Source organism: Cnephaeus nilssonii (assembly GCF_951640355.1).
Source record: "Cnephaeus nilssonii genome assembly, chromosome: 4".
Taxonomy (NCBI): domain Eukaryota; kingdom Metazoa; phylum Chordata; class Mammalia; order Chiroptera; family Vespertilionidae; genus Cnephaeus; species Cnephaeus nilssonii.
This window is the reverse complement of record NC_137075.1, coordinates 51,211,271-51,234,035: the sequence shown is the minus strand read 5'-3', so window position 1 is coordinate 51,234,035 and position 22,765 is coordinate 51,211,271. Positions and strand designations below refer to the sequence as shown.

At 41.0% G+C, this 22,765-nt stretch overlaps 1 protein-coding gene across 1 annotated transcript in view; it reads left to right on the top strand.

Annotated features, from left to right (window-relative positions):
- The window catches only part of FAM227B (family with sequence similarity 227 member B), a 203,841-nt gene that overhangs the window by 177,162 nt on the left and 3,914 nt on the right, over positions 1–22,765 (top strand). Inside the window, exons 12-13 of the mRNA XM_079768986.1 lie at positions 19,583–19,660; positions 21,234–21,308. Of these exons, the coding sequence (XP_079625112.1) occupies positions 19,583–19,660; positions 21,234–21,308 (153 nt within the window). The remainder of the gene's footprint in view (positions 1–19,582; positions 19,661–21,233; positions 21,309–22,765) is intronic.

The window sequence follows — 22,765 nt, the reverse complement described above, 5'->3', positions numbered from 1 at the left end:
CTTTGAATGTATCAATAATTTGAAATATAAAAAAATCCAAATAAATAAGTTTGTATGAAAAGAAACTCCAGTTTTTTATTCTACTGCTGCACTTTATAAAATCTGGGGTATTTAAAAAGTTAAATCCGAAGTAGAATAAAGGAATCGAGAAAAAAGCAAGCGAGTGCAAAGGGTTAAGCCTGCTCAGGCCTAAGCCGTCAGTAGGACATCCCCTGAGGGCTCCCGGATTGGAGAGGGTGCAGGTCGGGCTGAGGGACCCCCCTCCCGTGCATGAATTTCATGCACTGGGCTTCTAGTATAAAAATAAAAATCTTCAAAAAGACTATTTGAAATATGAATATACATCTATGTATCATTTTATAAACAATGACTCTAACCCTAAATGTATGTTATACTTTTTAATATCATCAAATGATAATATGCCAGTTTAATTTGCAAGGCATTTGTAAACCAACTATCTAGATATCAACACAAATATCTATAATTTGAGGACTAAAGGTTAGTGTACCATTAATAAACGTTAAATTTTATTTTTAAAAATATTTCATTTCACTGTTTTCTATTTCTACACTGCATATTTTTATAGTGTGCATAATATATTAATACAGATTGATGTGTATATAATTTATACATTTAAAATTATACCTATACTAGAGGCCCATTGCACGAAGAGAGAACAACATATTTAGTCACTGTGCAATTTTAAATTAGTCTTCTGGAACAGATACATTTAAAACTAAATGTAACATCATAGGTAATATTTATTTTGATTCAGAGTGATTTGCCAAAGTCACAGGAGGGAGGATTGTTTATTGTCAGTGTTTTAGTACTCATATGTAAACACCTAGAGGACTGGGATGTATGTGGAGAGAGGGAAGGAGGAAGTAAATGTAATTGTAGATCACAGGGGTGTTCATGATTCTGAGAGGATTTAATAAGGAAAATTTATAAGGAAAATAATAAGCTTCTCTACTAATTAGTGTACATTGAATCATTATTAGTTGAAAATTTGAGTATTTTTGTGAATAATTTTTTAACTTGATCATTTAGTATTAGAGTTATGATTAAAATGATGGGAAAAACTTTGACTTCTAGGACTAAGAGAAGAATGTGTAGTGTGTCTTTAAACCATGCAGAATCTTGTACAAAAGGTATTTGTACTCCTAATTTTCCCTTCTCACATTGTCTGTACTATATTTTTGTCAACTATCTCAAGTCCTTTATGTGTTGAGAGAATAACACATACTCAAAATACTAATAACTTTCTCACATGTAAAACGTAATTATTTTTAGAGAAAGAAAACTCAGGAACAAATCGTTGGTGTCGTTTATGTGGGTCCTGTTAAAAGTAAGAGTCTATGGGCAAAATATGTATCTCTCACTTGAGTTTAGAATGTTCACATTCGGTTGCAGTTTAGAAAGAAATCCAAACTCAATGCAGTGTCATAATGAGTGAATCGTATTGCTCTAAACATAGGCTTCCACCACCATACACACATACACAGACTCTTTAACATGTAAAAACTTTTGGGGGTGGATTATTAAACTCTACAATTGAAAATAATGTGGGGTATATCAAAGTTGATCCCAGAAAAAAAAGAAAAGCTACACAAAGAAGTCATCTGTTGTGAATTATCTGTGATGTGGAGGAAGCGAAGAGTCAACAGTGAAAAAAAAGGAAGCAACCCTGAGACTCCGAAAGGTCACGAGCTCTGTGCAGCACCCGTCCTCACACAGCCAGAGTCCAGCGGGAAGCTCCTCAGAGCCATGTGCAACTTCTTTTCACGTCTTTGTACGGAGCGATTTCTAAAGTCTTAGTCACATGTGCACTCGGGCTTTTTCTCACTAATATGTGAATAACAGCTTGTGAACTGTTACTAAAGTTACTATCAATTGTACTTCAAATCAGTAACATTTCAAGTTAATTAATATTTACTAAGGATCTGGTAATACTATTTTTTAAATAAGTTAGCTAAAAGACAAATGTCCAAAACTTCTAATCCAGAACCCTTCTGTCTAGTTATTTTCCTAGTAAAGATAATATATAATACTTTTTCTCTCAATCTTTCTAAAATTCTCAGGGTAAAGAGAATAAGAAAGCCTATACTGCTAGAAAGTTTGTTCCATTATTTATGAGGTTGTACCCCAAAAATATAACCCTCACTTTCCTTCAGCTTCAAAAATAGGCATGTGAACATCACAATATTATCTGTTAATGAGACCTTTTAGATAATAGAAACCAGATGTTAGTTTCCTGGAATGGGAGGTCTTTTAAAAATAATTTCTGTTGAAAACACCCAATCCTCAAAACCCTGTGGATTTTTAGGGCACAGACTCCCTTCACCGAAACATGATGGAGGGCTGATTTTCCTCCAGTTGTCTACAAAGAGGAAAAACAGGGATATAGTAGACTAAGGCTGTGAAAGGGATGAAAATGAAGAGCGAGTTGAAGAAGTAGAGAGGAAACCTAAAACCCTTGGTTGCACTGAAGGGACCTCTTCAACAGTATGCTGAAGGGGGGGCGGGGAGTTACTCTAATTTAAGCCTGTTCCCCATTTATAGCAATCAATCAAGCAGATGAATTGGACTAGATAAATTTCAAGTCCCTTTGAATCCGAAGATTTATTATTCTGTTGGAGGCATTTGAATAGTTGTCATCAATGGATAAATTGGTAAATAGCTCGATTTTTCCCTGAAATGACAACATTCCCATTTTGTCAACTCTTCTGAGTTCTTCTGGGGCTACACTAAGAAAAAGAATATATAGACACTATTTTCCCCCATTTTTAACTGTCAGCAATTCTAAAACACCACCAGAAAAACCTGTTGATCAAATAAAGCTAAGTTTAGTTTAGTAAGAGAGAATAACAATTAAACAGTTTTAATAGGGTCTCAAAATGGATAAATTGAGTGATGATATTTATAGTTTTAGGGCCTGAATTAGAGGATTTTGAGGCAGGCCACATAGGCAGAGAATTGGTGGGATTGGGCAGAGTTTATTTATTTATTTTTTAAATATATTTTATTGATTTTTTACAAAGAGGAAGAGAGAGGGATAGAGAGTTAGAAACATCGATGAGAGAGAGACATCGATCAGCTGCCTCCTGTACACCCCCTACTGGGGATGTGCCCGCAACCAAGGTACATGCCCTTGACCGGAATCGAACCTGGGACCCTTGAGTCCGCAGGCCAACACTCTATCCACTGAGCCAAACCGGTTTCGGCTGAGCAGAGTTTATTGATATCATTTTGAATTAGTAGGCCCAGTGAAGCAAGGGTCTTGAAGTAAGCTTTGATGAGCAAGTTATTTTAGTTTGTTTAAGCAAGTATCTTAAGTTATTATTGCTCATTCTCAACATTGTTACATATAGGAACAAAAAGAGTATGCATGGCCCTCAAAGTTTTTTTTATAGGAACAACAGTGACATTAGCATCATAGCTGAATAAGACATCCCTTGTTCATGTCCCCCTCTCAACAGCAACAATGTGGCATCCATCCATGGACAAAAGAACAGCAACCAATCCCAAATACATAAAGATCTCAATTTATCTGATAAAAAAATTCAAAATAACTGTTTTAAGGAAACTCAATGGGCTACAGGAAAACAATATTTGAACAAAATAAGTTTAACAAAAGAAATTTTAAAAAACCAACAGGAATACTGGAACTGAAGAATATAATGAATTTAATAAGAAATGTAATAGCATCGATATCAGAATGGATCAAGCAAAGAAAGAATCTCTGAGTTAGAAGGCAGGAATTTTATAATTATTCAGTCAAGGGAGAACACAAAAAGAATGAAAAAGTGAATAAAACTCACTTGATGTATTGGATACCATCAAAAGAAATAATCTAAAAATTATTGGAGTTCCAGAAGAAAAGAGGGAAAATGGAGCTTAATTAAAGAAATAAAGGCTAAGAACTTCCCAAATCTGGGGATAGATTTGGATATCCAAATTCATGAAGCTCATGGGTCACCAAACAAACTCAACTTAAAGAGATCTTCTTCAAGACACATTATAATAAAACTGTCAAAAATCAAAAACAAATCTTAAAAGGAGTGAGAAAAAGAAATATGTAACTTACAAGGGAATTTCCATAAGGCAATCAGTGGATTTCTTAGCAGAAGCTGTACTGATCTGGAGACAGTGGGATGATATATTCAAAGTGCTGAAAAAAAAAATAAATACGAACCAAGAACATTCTATCCAGCAAAATTATTCTTCAGAAATGGAATGATAAGGACTTTCTCAACAAACAAAAGCTGAGGTAATTTATCATCACTAGTCCTGCCTTAAAATAAATGCTAAAATGACTTCAAACTGAAATTAAAGAATACTAATTACTAATATGAAAATACTGGTTGTATATTGTATACTGTATTTTACTGGCATAAAAAAGTTTCATAGACCAATGGAAAAGAGTTGAGAACCCAGTAATAAACCCTCATATATATGGTTAGCTAATATTTGACAAGAGAGCCAGAAATACTCAGTGGGGAAAGAATAGTCTCTAGTAAATAGTGTTGGAAGAAGTGGATAATCACATGCAGAAGAATGAAATTGTACCTCTATCTTATGCCACTCATAAAAATGAACTCAAAATGGATAAAAGACTTAAAACTTGAAACTGCAAACTCCTAGAAGAAAACATGGGGAAAAGCTCCTTGATGTTGGTCTTGATGACAGTTTTTTGGATATGACACCAAAAGCACAAGTAACAAAAGCAAAAATTAGTAAGACCTCATCAAACGAAAAAGCTTGCACAAAAAAGGAAACTATCAACAAAATGAAAAGGCAATCTATGGAATGAAAGAAAATATTTACAAATCATATATCTGATAAGGGGTTATAGCAAAAACATAAAATGAACTCCTACAAATTAATAGCAAAGAAAAAGCTCTTCCTCAATCAATCTAATTAAAAAATGGGTAGAAGACCTGGATAGACATTTCTCCAAAGAGAAATACAAATGGCCAAGAGACATATAAAAAAATCATCAGAGGCACTAATCATCAGAGAAATTAAAACCACAATGAGATATCACCTCACACCTGTCATAATGGCTATCATAAAAAATCAACAAACAAGTGCTGGTGAGGATGTGGAGAAAAGGGAACAATAGTTCACTGTTGGTGGGAATGCAGACTGGTGCAGCCACTATGGAAAACTGTATGGAGTTTCCTCAAGAAATTAAAAATGGAATTTCCATTTGACCCATCAATCTCACTTCTGAAAATATATCCTAAAAACCCCAAAACACAAATTAGAAAGAATATATGCACCCCTATGTTCGTAGAAGTGGTATTTATAATAGCTAAGATCTGGAAACAGCCCAAGTGCCCATTAGTAGATGAGTGGATAAAAAGGCTGTGGGACATTTACACAATAGAATACTAGGCAGCTGTAAAAAAGAGTGATCTCTTACCCTTTGAAACAGCCTGGTTGGACCTGGAGACTATTGTGCTAAGTGAAATAAGCCAATCTGAGAAAGATAAATATCACATGATCTCACTTATTTGTGAAATCTAATGAACAAAATTAATTGACCAACAAAATAAGATCAGAAACAGGGAGGCATGGAACAGACTAACATACCTCAATGTGGGGATGGGGGGACAAGAAGAGTTAAACCAAAGAACTTATATGCATTGCCCATGAACACAGGCAATAGTGTAGTGAAGACCTGAGTGTGGGGTTGAGGGCTAGAAGGAGGATGGAAAGGGGGAGAAATTGGAGATATCTATAATACTATCAGTAATCCTATCTAATAAAGAGGGAATATGCAAATTGACTGTCATGTCATCACAAAGATGGCAGTGCCCATAGCCACAAGATGGTGGCACCCAGTCCCCTCAGCCCCGCTGGAGTCCCCCAGTCCCCTCAGCCACACTAGGGGGGCAGCAGGCATGCAGTGTGGCTGGACCTGCCCTCAGCCCCCCAGCTGCCCAGGGCCAGCCCGAGGTGCAGGCAAGCCTTGGATGGCAGCTGCCCAGCCACCCAGGGCCACCCGAGGCTCAGGTAACCAGGGCTGGCCAAGGCTTGCAATGCTGGCAGTGGCAGCAGCAGCAGATGTGTGATGGGGGTGTCACCTTCCCCTGATCAACAGGTCGCCTCCCGCCCCTGAGGGCTCCCAGAGAGGGGCAGGCTGGGCTGAGGGACTCGCGCCCCCCCCCCCCCCCCCGCTCCAGTGCATGAATTTTCATGCACCGGACCTCTAGTAATATATATTTTTAAATAAAAATAGAACTACCATATGACCCAGCAGCCTCACACATGGGTATATATCCAAAAGAAATGAGAACAGAATCTTGAAGAAATATCTGCACCTCTGTGTTTATTGAAGCCTTATTCACAACTAGTGGCCTGGTGCACAAAATTTGTGCAGGGGGGGTGTTCCTCAGCCCAGCCTGCACCCTCTCCAATCTGGTACCCCTCGAAGGATATCCTACTGCTGGTTTCCAGGGAACGGGCCTAAACCGGCAGTCGGACATCCATCTCGCAATCCAGGACTGCTGGCTCCTAACCGCTCACCTGCCTGCCTGCCTGATTGCCCCTAACCACTCTGACTGCTGGCCTGCTCGCCCCCAACTGCCCCCCCGCCCCCGCCAGCCTGATCACCCCAACTGCCCCCCGTGCCAGTGTGCTCGCCTCCAACTGCCCCCCCTGCTGGCCTACTCACCCCCAACTGCCCCCTCTGCTGGCCTGCTCACCCCCACCTTCCTTCCCCACCAGCCTGCTCTCCCCCAACTGTCCCCCTGCTGGCCTGCTCACTCCAAACTGCCCCCCCACCACTGTCCTGATCACCCCCAACTGTTCGCCCCCCACTGGCCCCTGTGCTGGTCTGCTCACCCCCAACTGCCCCCCCACCAGCCTGATCACCCCCAATGCCCCCCCACACTGTCCTGATCACCCACAACTGCCCTCCCCTCTTGGCCTCTAACTGCCTCTATCTCGGCCCCGCCACCATGGCTTTGTCTAGAAGAATGTCCGGAAGGTCTCCTGGAAGGTCTCCCAGTCTAATTAGCATATTACCCTTTTATTAGTATAGATAGAGGCCTGGTGCATGGGTGGGGGCCAGCTGGTTTGCCCTGAAGGGTGTCCTGGATCAGGGTGGGGATTCCCTTGGGGCATGGGGCAGCCTGGGCGAGGGGCCTGTGGTGGTTTGCAGGCCAGCCATGGGGTGAGGGTCCCTGCTGGGGGGGCATGGCCAGCCTGGGTGAGGGGCTGAGGGCTGTTTTCAAGCTGGCCACACCCCCTTCAGGGTTGGAGTCCCCACTGGGGTGCCTGACCAGCCTGGGTGAGGGGCTGATGGCTGTTTGCAGGCTGGCCAAGCCCTCCAGCAGGGACTCTTACTCTGTGGGGGTATGGCCAGCCTGGGTGATGGGCTGAGGGCCATTTTCAGGCTGGCATGCCCCCTGGCGACCCAGGCTCCCAGCCCCTCCTTTTTTTTTTTTTTTTCTCCAGCCACTCCTTGAGCAGAGGCCAGGGCGGGCGGGAAGCTTGGCTTCCTCCATCACTGGGGGCAACCCAAGCCTCCTGCTCTCTCCGCCACCATCTTTGTTGAGTTAATTTGCATACTCGCTCCTGATTGGCTGGTGGGCATAGTGGAGGAACGGTCAATTTGCATGTTTCTCTTTTATTCGTGTAGATAGCCAAGAGAAGGAAACAGCCTAATTATTCTCAATGGATGAACAGATAAAGAAGATGGGTTTATATAGACAGTAGAATATTATTTAGCTTCAAGAAAGAAGGAAGTTTTATCACTTGTGACAACATGGATGGAACTCGAGGGCATTAAACTAAGTGAAATAAGAGAAAGACAAATCACTTATATGTGGAATCTAAAAAAGCTGAACTCGTAGAAACAGAGAGTAGAATGGTGGCTGCCAGGGACCATTGCATAGGCGAAATGGTGAGAAGTGGTGAAAGGGAACAAACTTCCAGTTATAAGATGAATATTTGGGGGGATCTAATGTACAGCATGGTGATTATGGTTAGCAAACTGTATCATATACTTGGAAGTTGCTAAGAGAGAAAATCTTAAATGTTCTCACCACAAAAAAAGAAATGGTAATTATGTGAGGTGATAGAGGCATTACTATGGTAATCATTTTACAATACATCAGTATGTCAAATCAACACAGTTGTACACTTAAAGTTACACATTATATGTCAATTATATTTCAGTAAAGCTGGAAAGGAAAAGAACAAAAATGGACAGGAAAACATATTTAGTGTATGCTTTGAATGCCTAGGTTCGCTTCCAAAATAAAGGACTCATTTCTCAGCTACTGGGGCAATAATGCTGACAGCTGTCAGTTGCTAACGCCTCAGAAGGATTGCCTCGGGTGATGATAGTGGCCTCATTCGAGGTCACACTAAATGGCAGATTATATTTTTCAAAAATGGCCACAGCAATGTTATTCTTCTGGCAAGCTCTTGCTACAATGTGACTTCGCCACATCTCCCATTATTTGGAAGAAAAAACTTTAACATGATCTAGAAACAGGAGTGGTTAAGTATGGAATTAGACTAACAATGATATCCAGTAGCCAATTTTGTGTTTAGAAGACATTTAAAACACAAAATCTTGTACAATGAGTGGTTCTAAACAAATACACTGTGCCTATGTAATTCTTATTTCTCCACCCCATGACTTCAAATAAATACAAAGAAGTCTAACAACAACAGAAAAGATCTACGCAATGGATAGTTTCTAAGTAAGAGGCGGAAGAGCCTGAAAACAATGCATTGACCATACAGAAACGCCCACAGCATATGGTTGGCAGGTTTTGCATTGCCTAATGTTGTCTTTATGAGAATTGTGCAGCATATAAATGCTTACCGGTGCGTGATGGCCTTGAAAACATGCTTTTAAGGGGGAAAGTGATGCATGTGGGAAAACCTTTTTCATGCAGTGGATTTGGCTTGTCTATCAGCAATCTCTCCTTTGCACCTGTGCACTCCCATATAACTCTACCGTTGGCCCTTGTCTGAGCTTTTCACTCCTGCTCCAGTTCTCATTGTGGATTCTAAATGTGTTACCTGCTTTAATTATTATTGTCCAGATACATCACATCTTGCTAAGTGTCTGATTCTGACCCATTACCTAAATATGCCTCCATTACCTGGTCCCAGACTCCAGACTGTGTCTCATTTAACAAACATTTACAAAAACAAAAACAAAACAAAAAACAACAACAAAAAAAAACAATATGCTAGGTAATATGATATATGCTAAGGATATGACTGTAATCCCCACCTTCATGTAACTTTTTGTGTATTGGACAGCCTTGTCAACTCTACTTAAGATATAGCCTCTCTCTAACTTTCCTCCCAACCTTCCTGTTCTTCCCCTCTCCTCAGTATCTAAAAGCTGCTCAATAGCCTCTAAGAGAGATGACAACTGTAAAGGGCTGGGGAAACACACTTACTGTACCTGGAAATGGATGAAATCTAGTGAGAAATGAATATAATTTTTTGCTTATTTTGGAAGCAATCAGAGCAACAGTGAAACACAAATGAAATACTTGCGTTACTGCGCAAGGCTGTCCTGAGCAGAGGCTTAGTCTGGGAGAAAAAGCAAAGGAGGTTACAGGATACTTTTCTCCATGGAGAAAGGAATTTTTTTTAATATATTTTTATTGATTTCAGAGGAGAAGAGGGAGGGAGAGATAGAAACATCAATGATGAGAGAGAATCATTGATCGGCTGCCTCCTGCATGGCCCCACACTGGGGATTGAGCCCCGAACTTGGGCATGACCTTCTGGTTCATAGGTTGACCTCCTGGTTCATAGGTTGATGCTCAACCACTGAGCCATGCCAGTTGGGCGAGAAAAAGGATCCTTTGCTACCATTGCATGTCATTACATTTGTCTACAATTCTATTCGGGGAAACTAGAGTCAAACAAACAACCAGAAGCACAGAACTGCACTGAAGTAAAAGGGGTGCCTGGTCATGTTAATCTTGATACCTATCAAGGGTATAAGGAGGGTCAGCTCACCGTGTCTTTGGCTCTCGTGTACCAGGGAGTGCTGGAGGAAAGGAAAAGACATAGCTGCTCTGAGGTAATCCACTCTGAAGAAATTAAGAGAAAAGTTGCCCAAGTTTTAGGAATTATAGAAGGCAAAGGTGCAAAAAGACCCCCTCACGGTCAAAAGATGGACTATGAAGAAGGCAAGTCACAATGTCTGACCAGGATTCTGAGCATAACTTATTGTAAGGGATGGATCATTGGTTCTTACTGTGTAGTCTGTTTGGGGGAACTAGCCCATAAAAGGCAGTTTCCTTTTTCTCATTTTTCTTCTACTCTGATGGCTTCTGACTAGATAGTTTAGAAAACCAAGATTTTGATCCATTTGATCAAATCTTACATGTTGTTCAAAATGGCAATATACACTATTTAGAGCAAATTTTAAAGAAATATAAATATGTACATATAGTTAGGTATTTACTATATTTTTTATCATTCAAAGCTACACCATCCAATATGGTAGCCACTAACCATGGGTGCCTACTTAAACTTATATTTAAATTAATAAAATTAAGTAGAAGGAAAAATTCATTTCATGAGTTATACTAGTGATATTTCAAGTACTCACAAGCCATAATAACCTAATAACTCTCTTGCTGGGCTCTCAAAGATTCCTTAAAGGACCATATTTTAAATTATTAAAAATATATTAGACTTATTTAATAGAGTACGTTATAAGTATAGAAACATCGTGGACACATAATAGGATAAAGAGTACATGAAGTATTTAAATTTTGCTCTTAGAAGAGAAAGTGAGGTTTTGTTTTTATTTTTAGATGACTTTTAATTGAAGCTATTCTAAACTCTGTTGAGTAAGTTGCTAAGTTTCTTCCTTTCACACACTCTGCCAGTTAAGAGTAGGGGCCAAGTTTAAAAAAAAAAAAAGTGGTGTGGGGGAGTGGGAGAATGAACATTTGTTTAAGAACTCGAGGAAAGAGGGCTTGTTTTACATGAATAACTATGTACATGTGGATCATCAGCATTTTGCAGCCACCTTGAGCCAGAGACAATTGCAAAATTGCTTGTAAGATCCGGCCCTTTATTTCCTTACTGACTCGGTTTAAATTCTAGTTAGGGTTTTTCTTTTCTTTTCTTCCTTTTCTCTTCTTTTCTTTTCTTGTAATACACAAGACACAAACCACAATTCAGTAAACTTGTTATTAAACTAACTAATGAAATAAATAGAAGACTTTAGTTGCCTTGAGTAATCAGCTTCCAGGGAGTGGGTTGTATCAATCCTTTAGCCACAATTTGGACTTTGATTATAAACATGTCTCAATGGAAAAATAAGAGAGGAAGCAGGAAGGGTTTTCATCCTGGAGAGTTAGTAATAGTTTAGGGTTATTTTTTAAATTTGGTATAAATGTGGTAAAGCCCAATTTGTATCAAATAAGAGAGGAAATTTTCATTTTCAAGATCTTCAAATGTTGAAAAAAAATGGGAATTCTTGCTATACCCATTATTGGTCGATTAAAAAAAATCAGTTGGAAAAGCCAGTGCTTTTGAAAGCTTAGCATTTAGGCCTAAAAAGAAATATCTTTTAAAAATATAAAAAGTGATTATAATTATAATTATTTTCACCCAACCAGCACTGTTACTCTGCACTCACCCCATAAAAATATCTGCCGGCTCCTGACTCCGCGAGATTCTGTGAGGTGCTCCAGGATATCAGAGTGGAAATCCTATCCCAGCTTAGAGCCGAAATCCTGCGTATTTAAGGAAAAGCCAAATCGGCTCTTTTGGGTGGTTGCCTTACTTGTATTCTCGGTTTTGTTACTAATAATCCAATGGGGGGGGGAGGGGGTGGTCAAGAATTTCTGTCTGTAGAGGAGGGACTTATATATTCAATCCAGTTACAAGCAGGGAACTGGGGAACTTGTCTCAAACCTGAATTTGCACAGCAAATCCTAAGTTTATGTGTTTATTTAGAATGGCTTTGTGGGGGAAGGAGGAGTTGAGGCTAATAATGAGGATGACTGAAGTCCCTCCAGGCAACCCTTGAAGCTGTGTGGGTTGAAGGACATAAATTATAGAAATGGTAGGATCGCTATAACTCAACCATTTGTTTACCCAGCCTTAGTAGGGAGTGAGGCTGCTGCCCATAACTAAACTTCCCAGATAGCTAGTGCCGACCATATGCAACACCAAAATGTTTTATGTTAACCATTTTAATGAAAAATTTCCCTAAAGATATATCATACTTCATTGACTTCTTAAACAATATAACAACAATGAATTTTCTGATGATGACTAGACTGCTCAAGATGAAATCTAGGACTCAACTGTGTGGAGCAATCAATGAGAAGCTCATGCAGGAGGCGAAGAGCAGGAAGCACCTCTGAGACCCTGCTGCTCCAGCACTGGTACAGGTGTGAGGGCGCCACGCAATCCAGCAGCAAAGACAAGAAGCAGGGTCATCATGACGGAGTCCTGCACCAGGCACCGGGGTAGCACCGAGGAGCGCCCTTCCCAATTGAAGATAGTCCTGCACAAAAGGAGAACAGATTGCTAGACTTTTATAGTCTTTATTTCTATTTTTTTATGGTTCTTTTGTCTCCTGCTTCAAAAACTGCCTAATGTCTTTTCTCATTCCTACTAGCTCCTTAAAACCAAACATCACGTCTTAACTCATCTTCATGTCTCAACGCCTAGTAAAAGTCCTGGCGAGTTTGTGGAATGCTTTTAGCTAAATCTGTGTTAACATTTCTAGTGGCCCTGTTTCCTCAATTTTCTAGACTATGCTACAAAACTGCTGCTAATGACATGTCAAATAGTGAAACTTACTAAAACAGTAACCCTATTTTACACATACCAGGCCATGTAGAATCTGCGTGAGATTTCAATAGTGATTCTATCTCCCATAGAATAAGGCATATATGCTTAGTTATCTTTTTTTAATTTTGGATACATGGCTATGTTGTGGATGTTACACTCCTGCAAGTCTAACATGAAACTGATATCGTTGTAATAACCTAGTTATGAATAACTGGAAAGGAGCAAAGGGGAGACGAAGAATAGACGCATGCCCAGTAAAGTCTGGGTGGAATAGGGAAGGCACTTGCCTGTCAGTCACACTTGCAAACAGGTCATTGGCCAGAGTAGGAACGGCCACTGCAAATGTGGGAAGATTTGAGGTAAATAAGCTCCTAAGCAAAGGAGTTTTCACTTTTGCCTCTTGGCCCGTGTTTGCTCCAGCTTGACTCCTGGCCCACAGGACTCTCAGGCTCCTGCTCAGAGCCATGTGGACCCCGCACAATGGACCAATGGACTGCAACTAGCCTGCTACTGTATCAGACCCAGCTCCACCGTGGAATGGAAACCCTGGACACTGGCTTTGCTTCTAGTTCTTATGAATCCCCAGCTGCACACCTTCAAATACTGATTAAGGGAAAGGGGACTTGGCAAACCCAGAAATGTAATTCCACGCAGATAAAGCTTTCTACCGCACCCATCCTCCCATGGGGGCCTCTGGAAATGCTTATTCCCACAGCACCTCAAGAGCCCCACTCCCACTAGCAATGGAGAAAGATCATCCATCCATTTCTCTAATAAAACTATTTCAAGTGTAACTAAAGGTAGACATTAAGCAGAATATAACTTCTTTAAAATCAGTTTGGGCCACATGCTAATAAGTTATTAGGATTAAGAATTAAATGAATTTCGGTGTTTAAAGAAGATTCTGGCCACTGCTTGAAGCTTAGGCTCCTTTTACTTCATATACAAGAGCATCATGTGTAGCCTCCTTCTAGAACAATACTTTTGGCAGACAGGAGCAAAAATCACACCGAGACATTCTTTTCTTGAGTCCCCCACACACCCAAGCTCTCAAAGACAAGGTACTTCCCCTTCCAGAGCCTCGGTTTCTTCATCTATAATGTACTCAAATGGGACCCAATGGTTTCTAAGGTTCCTTGTTTCTCTCTGTGATTCAAAATGGAGATCAAAGACCCCAGAGTCTGAATTGAGGCCACGAGGATGTCTCCAGGTCTTGGTTTGTCACATCCCAACCACAACTGTTGTGTATAAAACCATTTTATTTGTACCCAAATGGCTCCTTATCCATTTAGTGGCTTGCCATGTAACCCCCATGTAACAGTGCCTGAGAAAATAAGTGTGAGGTCTATTCAAACAGTGGTATTGGAAAACATGTTGCCACAGTCATCCCCAAGGAACGGAATATACCCATTCATCATAATTTATAAGCTTTGAGTACTCTATTTTTCTACAGTTGGGAAACATTGATGGCTTTAAGTATCTGAGGGAATAAAAATTAGGATATTAACAAACATTAATTAACAGAAATCTACTGAAAACCATCACCACTAAATAGTGCAAGAAAATGCTGGGATGTTAGTCAACACCAACATTATACAGCTCAGAACCTCATTACACAACACAAATGTACAACTGTGGCCCAATTTTGTGGACAAGGAGAATGACTTTTTAAAGATTGCATATCCAGTTCATTTCAATAATGGCATATATTCAAAATTAATAATTTATAATAAAACACAGTTCTTTGTCTCAATACATAGTAAGTATATAATGAATGTGTGATGCAAAAAAAAAAAAAATCCTATTAGAGTGACAAACATATCAGCCTGCTCACAAATACTTAAAACTATGATCAAGAGCACAATATAACTTTGTAGAAGGATAAAGTCTTTGAAATTCTAACAGGCACTTGAGGGAGAAGTTAAATATTAGCAGGAAATAGATGCATGCAAATTGAATCTCAGCAGCTCAAGACCATCAACACTTTAGGAAAAAGTGTATCATTAGTTGTGCTAGGCGTTCAGTAAGAAGAATGATATCCAGTTTTCTGTGACTTTTACTCAGGGAAGATCTTACTTAGACTTTCAGTGACATGTGCAGCAGGTGGAGGAAGGCAGGCATTAAAGGTAGCCTGAATGCACAGGTATCACTTGTTAGAGGAAGATTGCTGAGCCTTCTCTTCTAGTGCGGTTGGACTTTTTTACCGTCTGTGACATGTAGGGGGAAACTAAAGGTGGGTATCAGGCAAAACAGACTGCAGGCTTTGTGCTGATGTAATGAACGGAACCACTGCCTCCTTTCTACCACGCGCATCACACCAGTCCCAAGCTAAGCAAGACCTGGGCCAGAATTCAGAGGGAGCTGAGTGAGGAGAGAGACAGTTCTCCCTGGCTAGAATCTTGGGGTTCTGGGAGAGGAGTCATATTGGAACACACAATTAGAGAAGAGAGGAGAAGTTGGTAATTTCATGTAAGAAAACCCAGCAATGTTTGCACCATGGTAACGATAATTATGGCAATAGAGCCCATCTGGTATGTACACCCAATGAAATCTTTTGCAAACATTAAAATAATTAGGACAAGGAGGGAAACCAAGATGACGGCATAGATAAATACTTAAACTGCTGCCTCGCACAACAATTTCAAAACTAAAACTAAAAGACAAAACGTCTATCACCCAGAACCACGGGAAAGTTGGCTGAGTGGAAGTTCTACAACTAGAAGCAAAGAGAAAAGAGCATTGAGACATGCACAAGCGCTGAAAAGCTGAGGTACGGAGGCGCGTGAATCAGGCTGGCAGCGGACGACTGGCTGCGCTGCTTTTTTCAACCCGAAGGGAGACAAGCTCCCGATTACTCTGAACTCCAGTTTCTGGGGAGACACTGGGGAAACTCCTACAGGGAGAAGCTGGACTGTCTGCCATCAGGTGGGAAAGTGAGGGTGGCTTTCTTGCAGAGGTGCGTGCAGCAATCATTGTTTACTACGCGGGGGCGCAAGACGCGGGGACGGGGAAACTCGGAGACACAGAGATGGCTGACTGGCAGCCATCGCTGTTTGCCACACCCTAGCCTAGTGACTCCCTGAGACCCCGCCCCGCACAATCTATAAACCCACTCAAGCTCCACGCAGCAGCTTTTGCATATAAATGGCCTGCCCTATTGCAGCTTAACCTAACAAACTGCAGCTCTGGTCAGACAGCTCCAAAACCTCCAAACCCCAAGCAAAGAGGAGAAAACTGTAGTTCTCACTGTAGCTCCTGCTGGGTGGCCTCAGACAGTTGCTGACCTGCACCCCATTAGAGATCCAGAAGCCAGTGTATCTAGTGGTCAGTGTGAGACAACACTAGATTTCAACTTCTCACATCGATAAGTGACACATTCAAGAGGCAGACTCAGTGAGCACCAAAGCCCCACTGAAACAAGTCCAGCCCCATAAGTGTGTCTCCAGCACAGCAGTTCTTCCATTATAGACACAGCGGGTCCTCACAGCCAATTGGCCTGGAGGTCAATTCCTCCCAGTGTACCAACAACAATCAAGGCTTAACTACACCAAGACTTTTTACTCAGCCCACAAAGGGGTGCACCAAGAGTGTCCACCTCAGGTGATAGGGGAGGCTGAACCACTGGACCCTATAGGTCACCTACCACAGAAAACCACTCCATCAACACAGGAAAGCAGCAAAATGCGGAGACAAACATGTCACGAATGAAAGAAATGGAAGAAAGCAAACTACTGGACATAGAGTTCAAAACCACATTTATAAGGTTACTCAAGAATCCTCTAAAAACCGCCGAGAAACTTGATGAGACCTCCGAGGAGCTTAGTGAGACCTTCAAGGATCTTAATGAGAATGCCAAAAAAAAAAAAAAATGGAAAAGGACCAGTCAGAAATTAAGCATACACTGTCTGAAATAAAGAATATACAGAAATTCAACTGTAGATCAAAGGACCCCAAGAATCAAACCAAAGATCTGAAATATGAGGAAACAAAAAACACCCAACCAGAAAAACAAAAAGAAAAAAAAAAATCCAAAAATATGAAGATAGTGTAAGGAGCCTCTGGGACAACTTTAAGCGTACCAACATCTGAATTATTGGGGTGCCAGAAGAAGAGAGAGAGCAAAATATTGAAAACCTATTAGAAGAAATAATGACAGAAAACTTTCCCTACCTGGTGAAAGAAATAGACTTACAAGTCCAGGAAGCACAGAGAACCCCAAACAAGAGGAATCCAAAGAGGACCACACCAAGACATATCATAATTAAAATGCCAAGGGCAAAAGACAAAGAGAGAATCTTGAAAGCAGCAAGAGAAAAACAGTTAATTACCTACAAGGGAGTACCCATACGACTGTCAGCTGATTTCTCAACAGAAACTATGCAGGCCAGAAGGAAGTGGCAAGAAATATTCAAAGTGATGAACAGCAAGAACCTACAACCAAGATTACTCTACCCAGCAAAGCTATCATTCAGAATTGAAGGTCAGATAAAGAGCTTCACAGATAAGAAAAAGAAGCTAAAGGAGTTCACCACCACCAAACCAGGATTATATGAAATGCTGAAGGGTGTTCTTTAAGAAGAGGAAGACAAAGAAAAAGGTAGATAAAAATTATGAACAACAAAATGACAACAAATACATACCTACCAACAAGTGAATCTAAAAAATGAATAAAAAATCTGATGAACAGAATGAACTGATGGATATAATAGAATCAGGGACATAGAAAGGGGGTGGACTGACAATTCTTAGGGGGTGTGAGGGGTGCGGGAAGAGATTGGACAAAAATCTTACACCTATGGATGAAGATAGTGGAGGGGGGTAAGGGCATGGGGTGGGGTGGGGAATCAGGTGGAGGGGAGCTATGGGGGAAAAAAAAGAGGAACACCTGTATTAATCTGAACAATAAAGATTTATTTTTTAAAAATTAGGACAAAACCAAGGTGCGTGTGGAAATTGTGATACTATATTGGGTAAAGAAAGCAACCACACCATAACAATAAGGTAAAATACATATTTGCATATGACAGATGAAGAGATACATAGAAAACTGAAAATAGTTTCACTGTTTGGAAAGTGGGATTATGGGAGAATTGTTTTGGTTTGATTAATCATATTGCTGCTGCCATATTCTTAAAATAATATCCTTTGTCTTGCTGAAACATGTAAAAATGAGTAGATTTTGTAAAGCTTAGTTTTTTCTCTGCTTTAATTATTTAAAGTGAGGCTTCCACTACTTCCCTCTTAAATTTGAGGACTACTGTATCCTTAATCTTGTTATTCATTGAATAATCAAATATATTTCTTATGCACAAAGACATCTCAAAGCCCAAGTTTGAAAGTAATGTGGATCCAGCCTTAGGAAGATTTATTTTGACATTTTACCATTAGGACTTGATTCACATTGAGGAAAAAAAACTGCAGTTCATATAGGCACTTACCCTAGTAATGTCACTTAGGACAGCCCTGAAAACAAGGAAATGAGTACAGTGTGACCAGAACACATGGGAAAGTCCACTGGGCCTTTCTTATACCAGATAAATAAGATCAAAATGAGCATCCAGGACGGCCTTAAAATCGAGCATAAATGTTTTTAAATGCGCAAATTGCATTCAGAAGAAAATCGAGGTAATATTGCAGTGTGCCTAGGGATGAGGAGTGGGGAGTGAGGACGGTCTCATCCCGTGTCTTGGAAACTTCAGAGAGTTAAAAACTCTTCATTATTGATGAGCCTAAGGTCATCACACAGGTGAGGGCTGCCTCCTTGAGTCATTTTCCAGTTGCTTCTTCAGAAGGGAAGTGTGCCAGTCACACCTGGGTTCACAAGAGGTTAAGGGACAGAGCCATAGGCTGTACCAGAAACAGATGGGACAAGAGCCCCAGCCTTATTCACAGCACACTTACTCCATCTGCTTACCATCTTTCTTTCTTTTTTTAAATCCTCACCCAAGGACATGCTTAGAGAGAGACAGGGAGAGAGAGCGAGAAACATCCATCAATTACCTTCTGTGCATGCCCCAACCAGGGATCAAACCTACAACTCAGGTACATCGCTGACCAGGAATCTGACCGGCAACTTTTGGGTGAATGGGACGATGCTCAACCAACTGAGCCACTCTGGCTGGGCTCTGATTACCATCTTTCTTCGTGCAGTTAGCCAAGCTCAGGCTAAGGGAGGCAGCTGACACATGCTACCAGTCACCTCCACAGCCTCTCAGTGGTCGAGAGACTTTGAGGTTCTCGGTATACATAGAAATGAAGAGATTTGACTCAGGGTAAACACACATGCAGTATATAGATGATGTATCATAGAATTGTATGCTTGAAACCCATATAATTGTACTAACCAATGTCACCCCAATAATTTAATTTTAAAAGGAAATGAAAAAAAATGTCTAAACAGGGTTACAGAAATTTTGGTATATTTTTAATATTTACATTTAACAAATTGCTGCTTTTGAAGCACAACAACACCAACAACAACAAACAACACCATGTTAAAAATGGTAATTACAGGATTTATGTGACTGTTAACTCCTAGCACACTGTGGTTGGTGTGGTCCAGATAATGGGATACAAGTTTGAAGTGGTCAATGGGTCTTGTCTTCTTTCAGTCCTCTCAGTATCACTCCAGACCCAACATTCAATTACACTTGAGACCCCTCATGCCGGAAGCCAGGCCAGACCCCTCCTTGTCCCCCCATTAAAGATACTGTTTATCTATCCTGGATGTTCCCAATTAGAAATCTTTCCTTAACCATAATCTTATCACACCACCTGCTCCAACTTACCGTGATATTATAAAGGAGGCAAACAGACAATTTGCAAAGAACCAAAGGGATTTTAGGATGTAAGTTGATGCCATACTATTGCTAAATATAAAATTGACTCTTTTAGAGCTGGAAATGATCTTAGAAACCATCTCCACTAAGCTCCTTATGAGCATCTTATAACTCGGAGGTTCTTTCCAGGTAAGTGTTGAGGATGCACTTTGAGCCCGTGGAGCAGGATGGACACTGTGGGAGGGCCCTATGGGAGCAGCAAATCCAGCCCATACTCGGGTGTTGCGAGTGATGCCTTTGGCAGGTGTTTGTAAGAGAGGGTGCGCTGGGGATTCCTCACACAGTATCAGGGATTGAAGAAGGAAGTTGGGCTGTGGTGTGATTGGGGGGATGCACCCCGACATGGAGAGGCCAGCAGAGAGCTCCGGCGACTAGGGATTGGATCATTGTCCATTTACAAAGATGCCCTGGAAGCAGAGCAGAAAAGTTGTCTTCACTAGAAGGAGGTCCCTGGAGCTGGGTGGCAGTGGGGGTGGTATTGAGAAAAGCAAGGCAGGGAGGTCTTTTCTGAAATGTTTTCTTTTAACCACTTAATTACAATGATTACTCATGGCCAGCCACAGTATTCTTATGTGCCAGGAAGCTAGAAATGGCTTAATGAGAGGATGTCCATCAACTTTTATAAGAACAAATTGGCAGGATCCAATTCTCCTGTGATGTCAAAGTCACTGCCTAGAGGTCTTACTGCCTTAACGGAGAAAGGACGGGTGCCTGGTGCTTTTCAGGAAACACATCAAAGAGAGGTCATTGGAGAGCAGCCAGCCAGGTCCTATCCAGCAGCAGAACCAAAGCCTGAGCTTCTGCTCCCACGGTCCCATTCCCCTCCCACCCATATTCACAGAGAGGGAGCCCTTAGATTTCCTATGCTCAGTGGGAAGAGCAGGATGGACACTGTGTGGGAGGGCCCTATGGGTGTTGCGAGTGATGCCTTTGGCAGGTGTTTGTAAGGGAGGGTGCGCTGGGGATTCCTCACACAGAGTACTGCATTGGAAGGGGACGCTGAAGAATTGGTTTGTAAAGGACTTTTACTCACATGTGAAAGTCAGCTAATTGTTGATATAGTCTTTCACAATTAGAAATGTTTGCTTTAGCCCTAGCCGGTTTGGCTTAGTACCGTGGTCGGCAAACTGCAACTCACGAGCCACATGTGGCTCTTTGGCCCCTTGAGTGTGGTTCTTCCACAAAATACCACGGCCTGGGTGAGTCTATTTTGAAGAAGTGGCATTAGAAGAAGTTTAAGTTTAAAAAATTTGGCTCTCAAAAGAAATTTCAATCGTTGTACTGTTAATATTTGGCTCTGTTGACTAATGATTTTGCCGACCACTGGCTTAGTAGATAGAGCCTCAGTCTGCGGACTGAAGGGTTTTGGGTTCGATTCCAGTCAAGGGCACATGCCTGGGTTGCGGGCTCCATCACCAGTGGGAGGTGTGCAGGAGGCAGCCAATCAATGATTCTCTCTCATCATTGATGTTTCTATCTCTCTCTTTCCCTCTCCCTTCCTCTCTGAAATGGATAAAAATATAATTTGTAAATAAATGTTTGCTTTATTTTAAAATTTAACTCCAATATATGATTTTATAGGGAAAAGCACAGATTTAATGAAGAAATAAAAATGATAAGAGAGCGGCAGGAAAGAATTGACAAGGAGCTTAAGAGGTTTGTTTCTTATTCAAAACTGTAGTGTTTAAACATTTTAATTGAACAAATGTGTTACATAAAACCACAATGATTTTATTATGTAAAAATACACCAACTCAATTATCTGCAAAGAGATTTTCTATTCAACAGTTTATCTGGAGTAATACTTTAAGTTCCTTTATCCACATAATCACCTACTCTGCTAAGTTAATTACTTGCTAACATTATCATCTTCTCCTTTTACTCCACCAGATATAGAACTTAGACTCACGGCTTTTAAAAAGCAAACCCGTAAGCATGCCATGCTCTAGGGGAAGATGTAAACTCCAAACCCACCTATTTAGCTGGTCTGCCCCCAGCTAGTTCTTTGTCCCCCTTCTGTCCCTGCTGCTTCCCCTACACATACATTGTCCCCCACTAAAGCAAGGACATTGGGCTCATTTAATTTATCTTATACATTAGAGTATAAATAGGAAAGCTGTATTGAGACTAACCCACTTCTTCTAACACACCCACATGTGCGAAAGTGAGCACCAGATGAGCACAACCTCCCAGCAGTCCACGGGGACCAGCCTGCGTCAGTCACGTGGCCACACTTCCCATTACATTCTGGAATTAGAAAGCCAGTCGCCTAGTCACACGACCCCTTACTTTAGAACCTTATCTCACTTTTCCCCAAAACCTTATCAGACAGCTTTCCCCCTTTGCAACACCTCAGTTATAAGATCTGATTTACAAGTTCCCAAAAACCAAATCTATGTGGCCCAGGCTTTCTTCCCACTGACGATATAAGGAAGAATGTAGAACGGTTTTGAGAGCAATGTGCAAGAAGCTCTCAAATGTCCTTACTAGTATGCAATGACGCGTTGCATACCGTGAAGGGAAAATACTCATTTGAATATATACATTCCATGTGCCTGTTAAACTTATAGGCACACCATGAACTAGTAACCTTCGGAAATGAGGGATTCATGGAGAAGAAAGGCAGTCGGAGGATGGGACAGGCAGTAGTGATGACTGCAACAGTGAGCATACTGTTGACCCTTGAACAATGCTGACCCCCACGCAGCCAAAATTCCACATATAGCTTTTGACTCCCCAAAGCTTAAGTTGTCCCTGTGCATCCACAGGTATTAGTCCCAGGACCCCTGCAAATACCCAAATCTGCAGAGGCTCAAGTCCCTCATACAATATGGTGTAGATCAACGCAGCCGGCCCTCTGTCTCCACCACAAAAACAAAGCCATGTATAAACAGACCTACGCAGTCCAGACCAGTGCTGTTCAAGGGTCAACTGTCCTAAAAACCACTGAATTGTACAATTTCAAAGGGTAAATTTTATGGTATGTGACACATCTCAATAAAGCTGTTATTTTTTAAAATAGAGGGGGGCTGTAAATCAAAGGAGAGACTTGGAAGATGGGTTGATGTCAACTGAGATGAACCAGGGTCTCAGGATGACTTGCAAGTCACGAA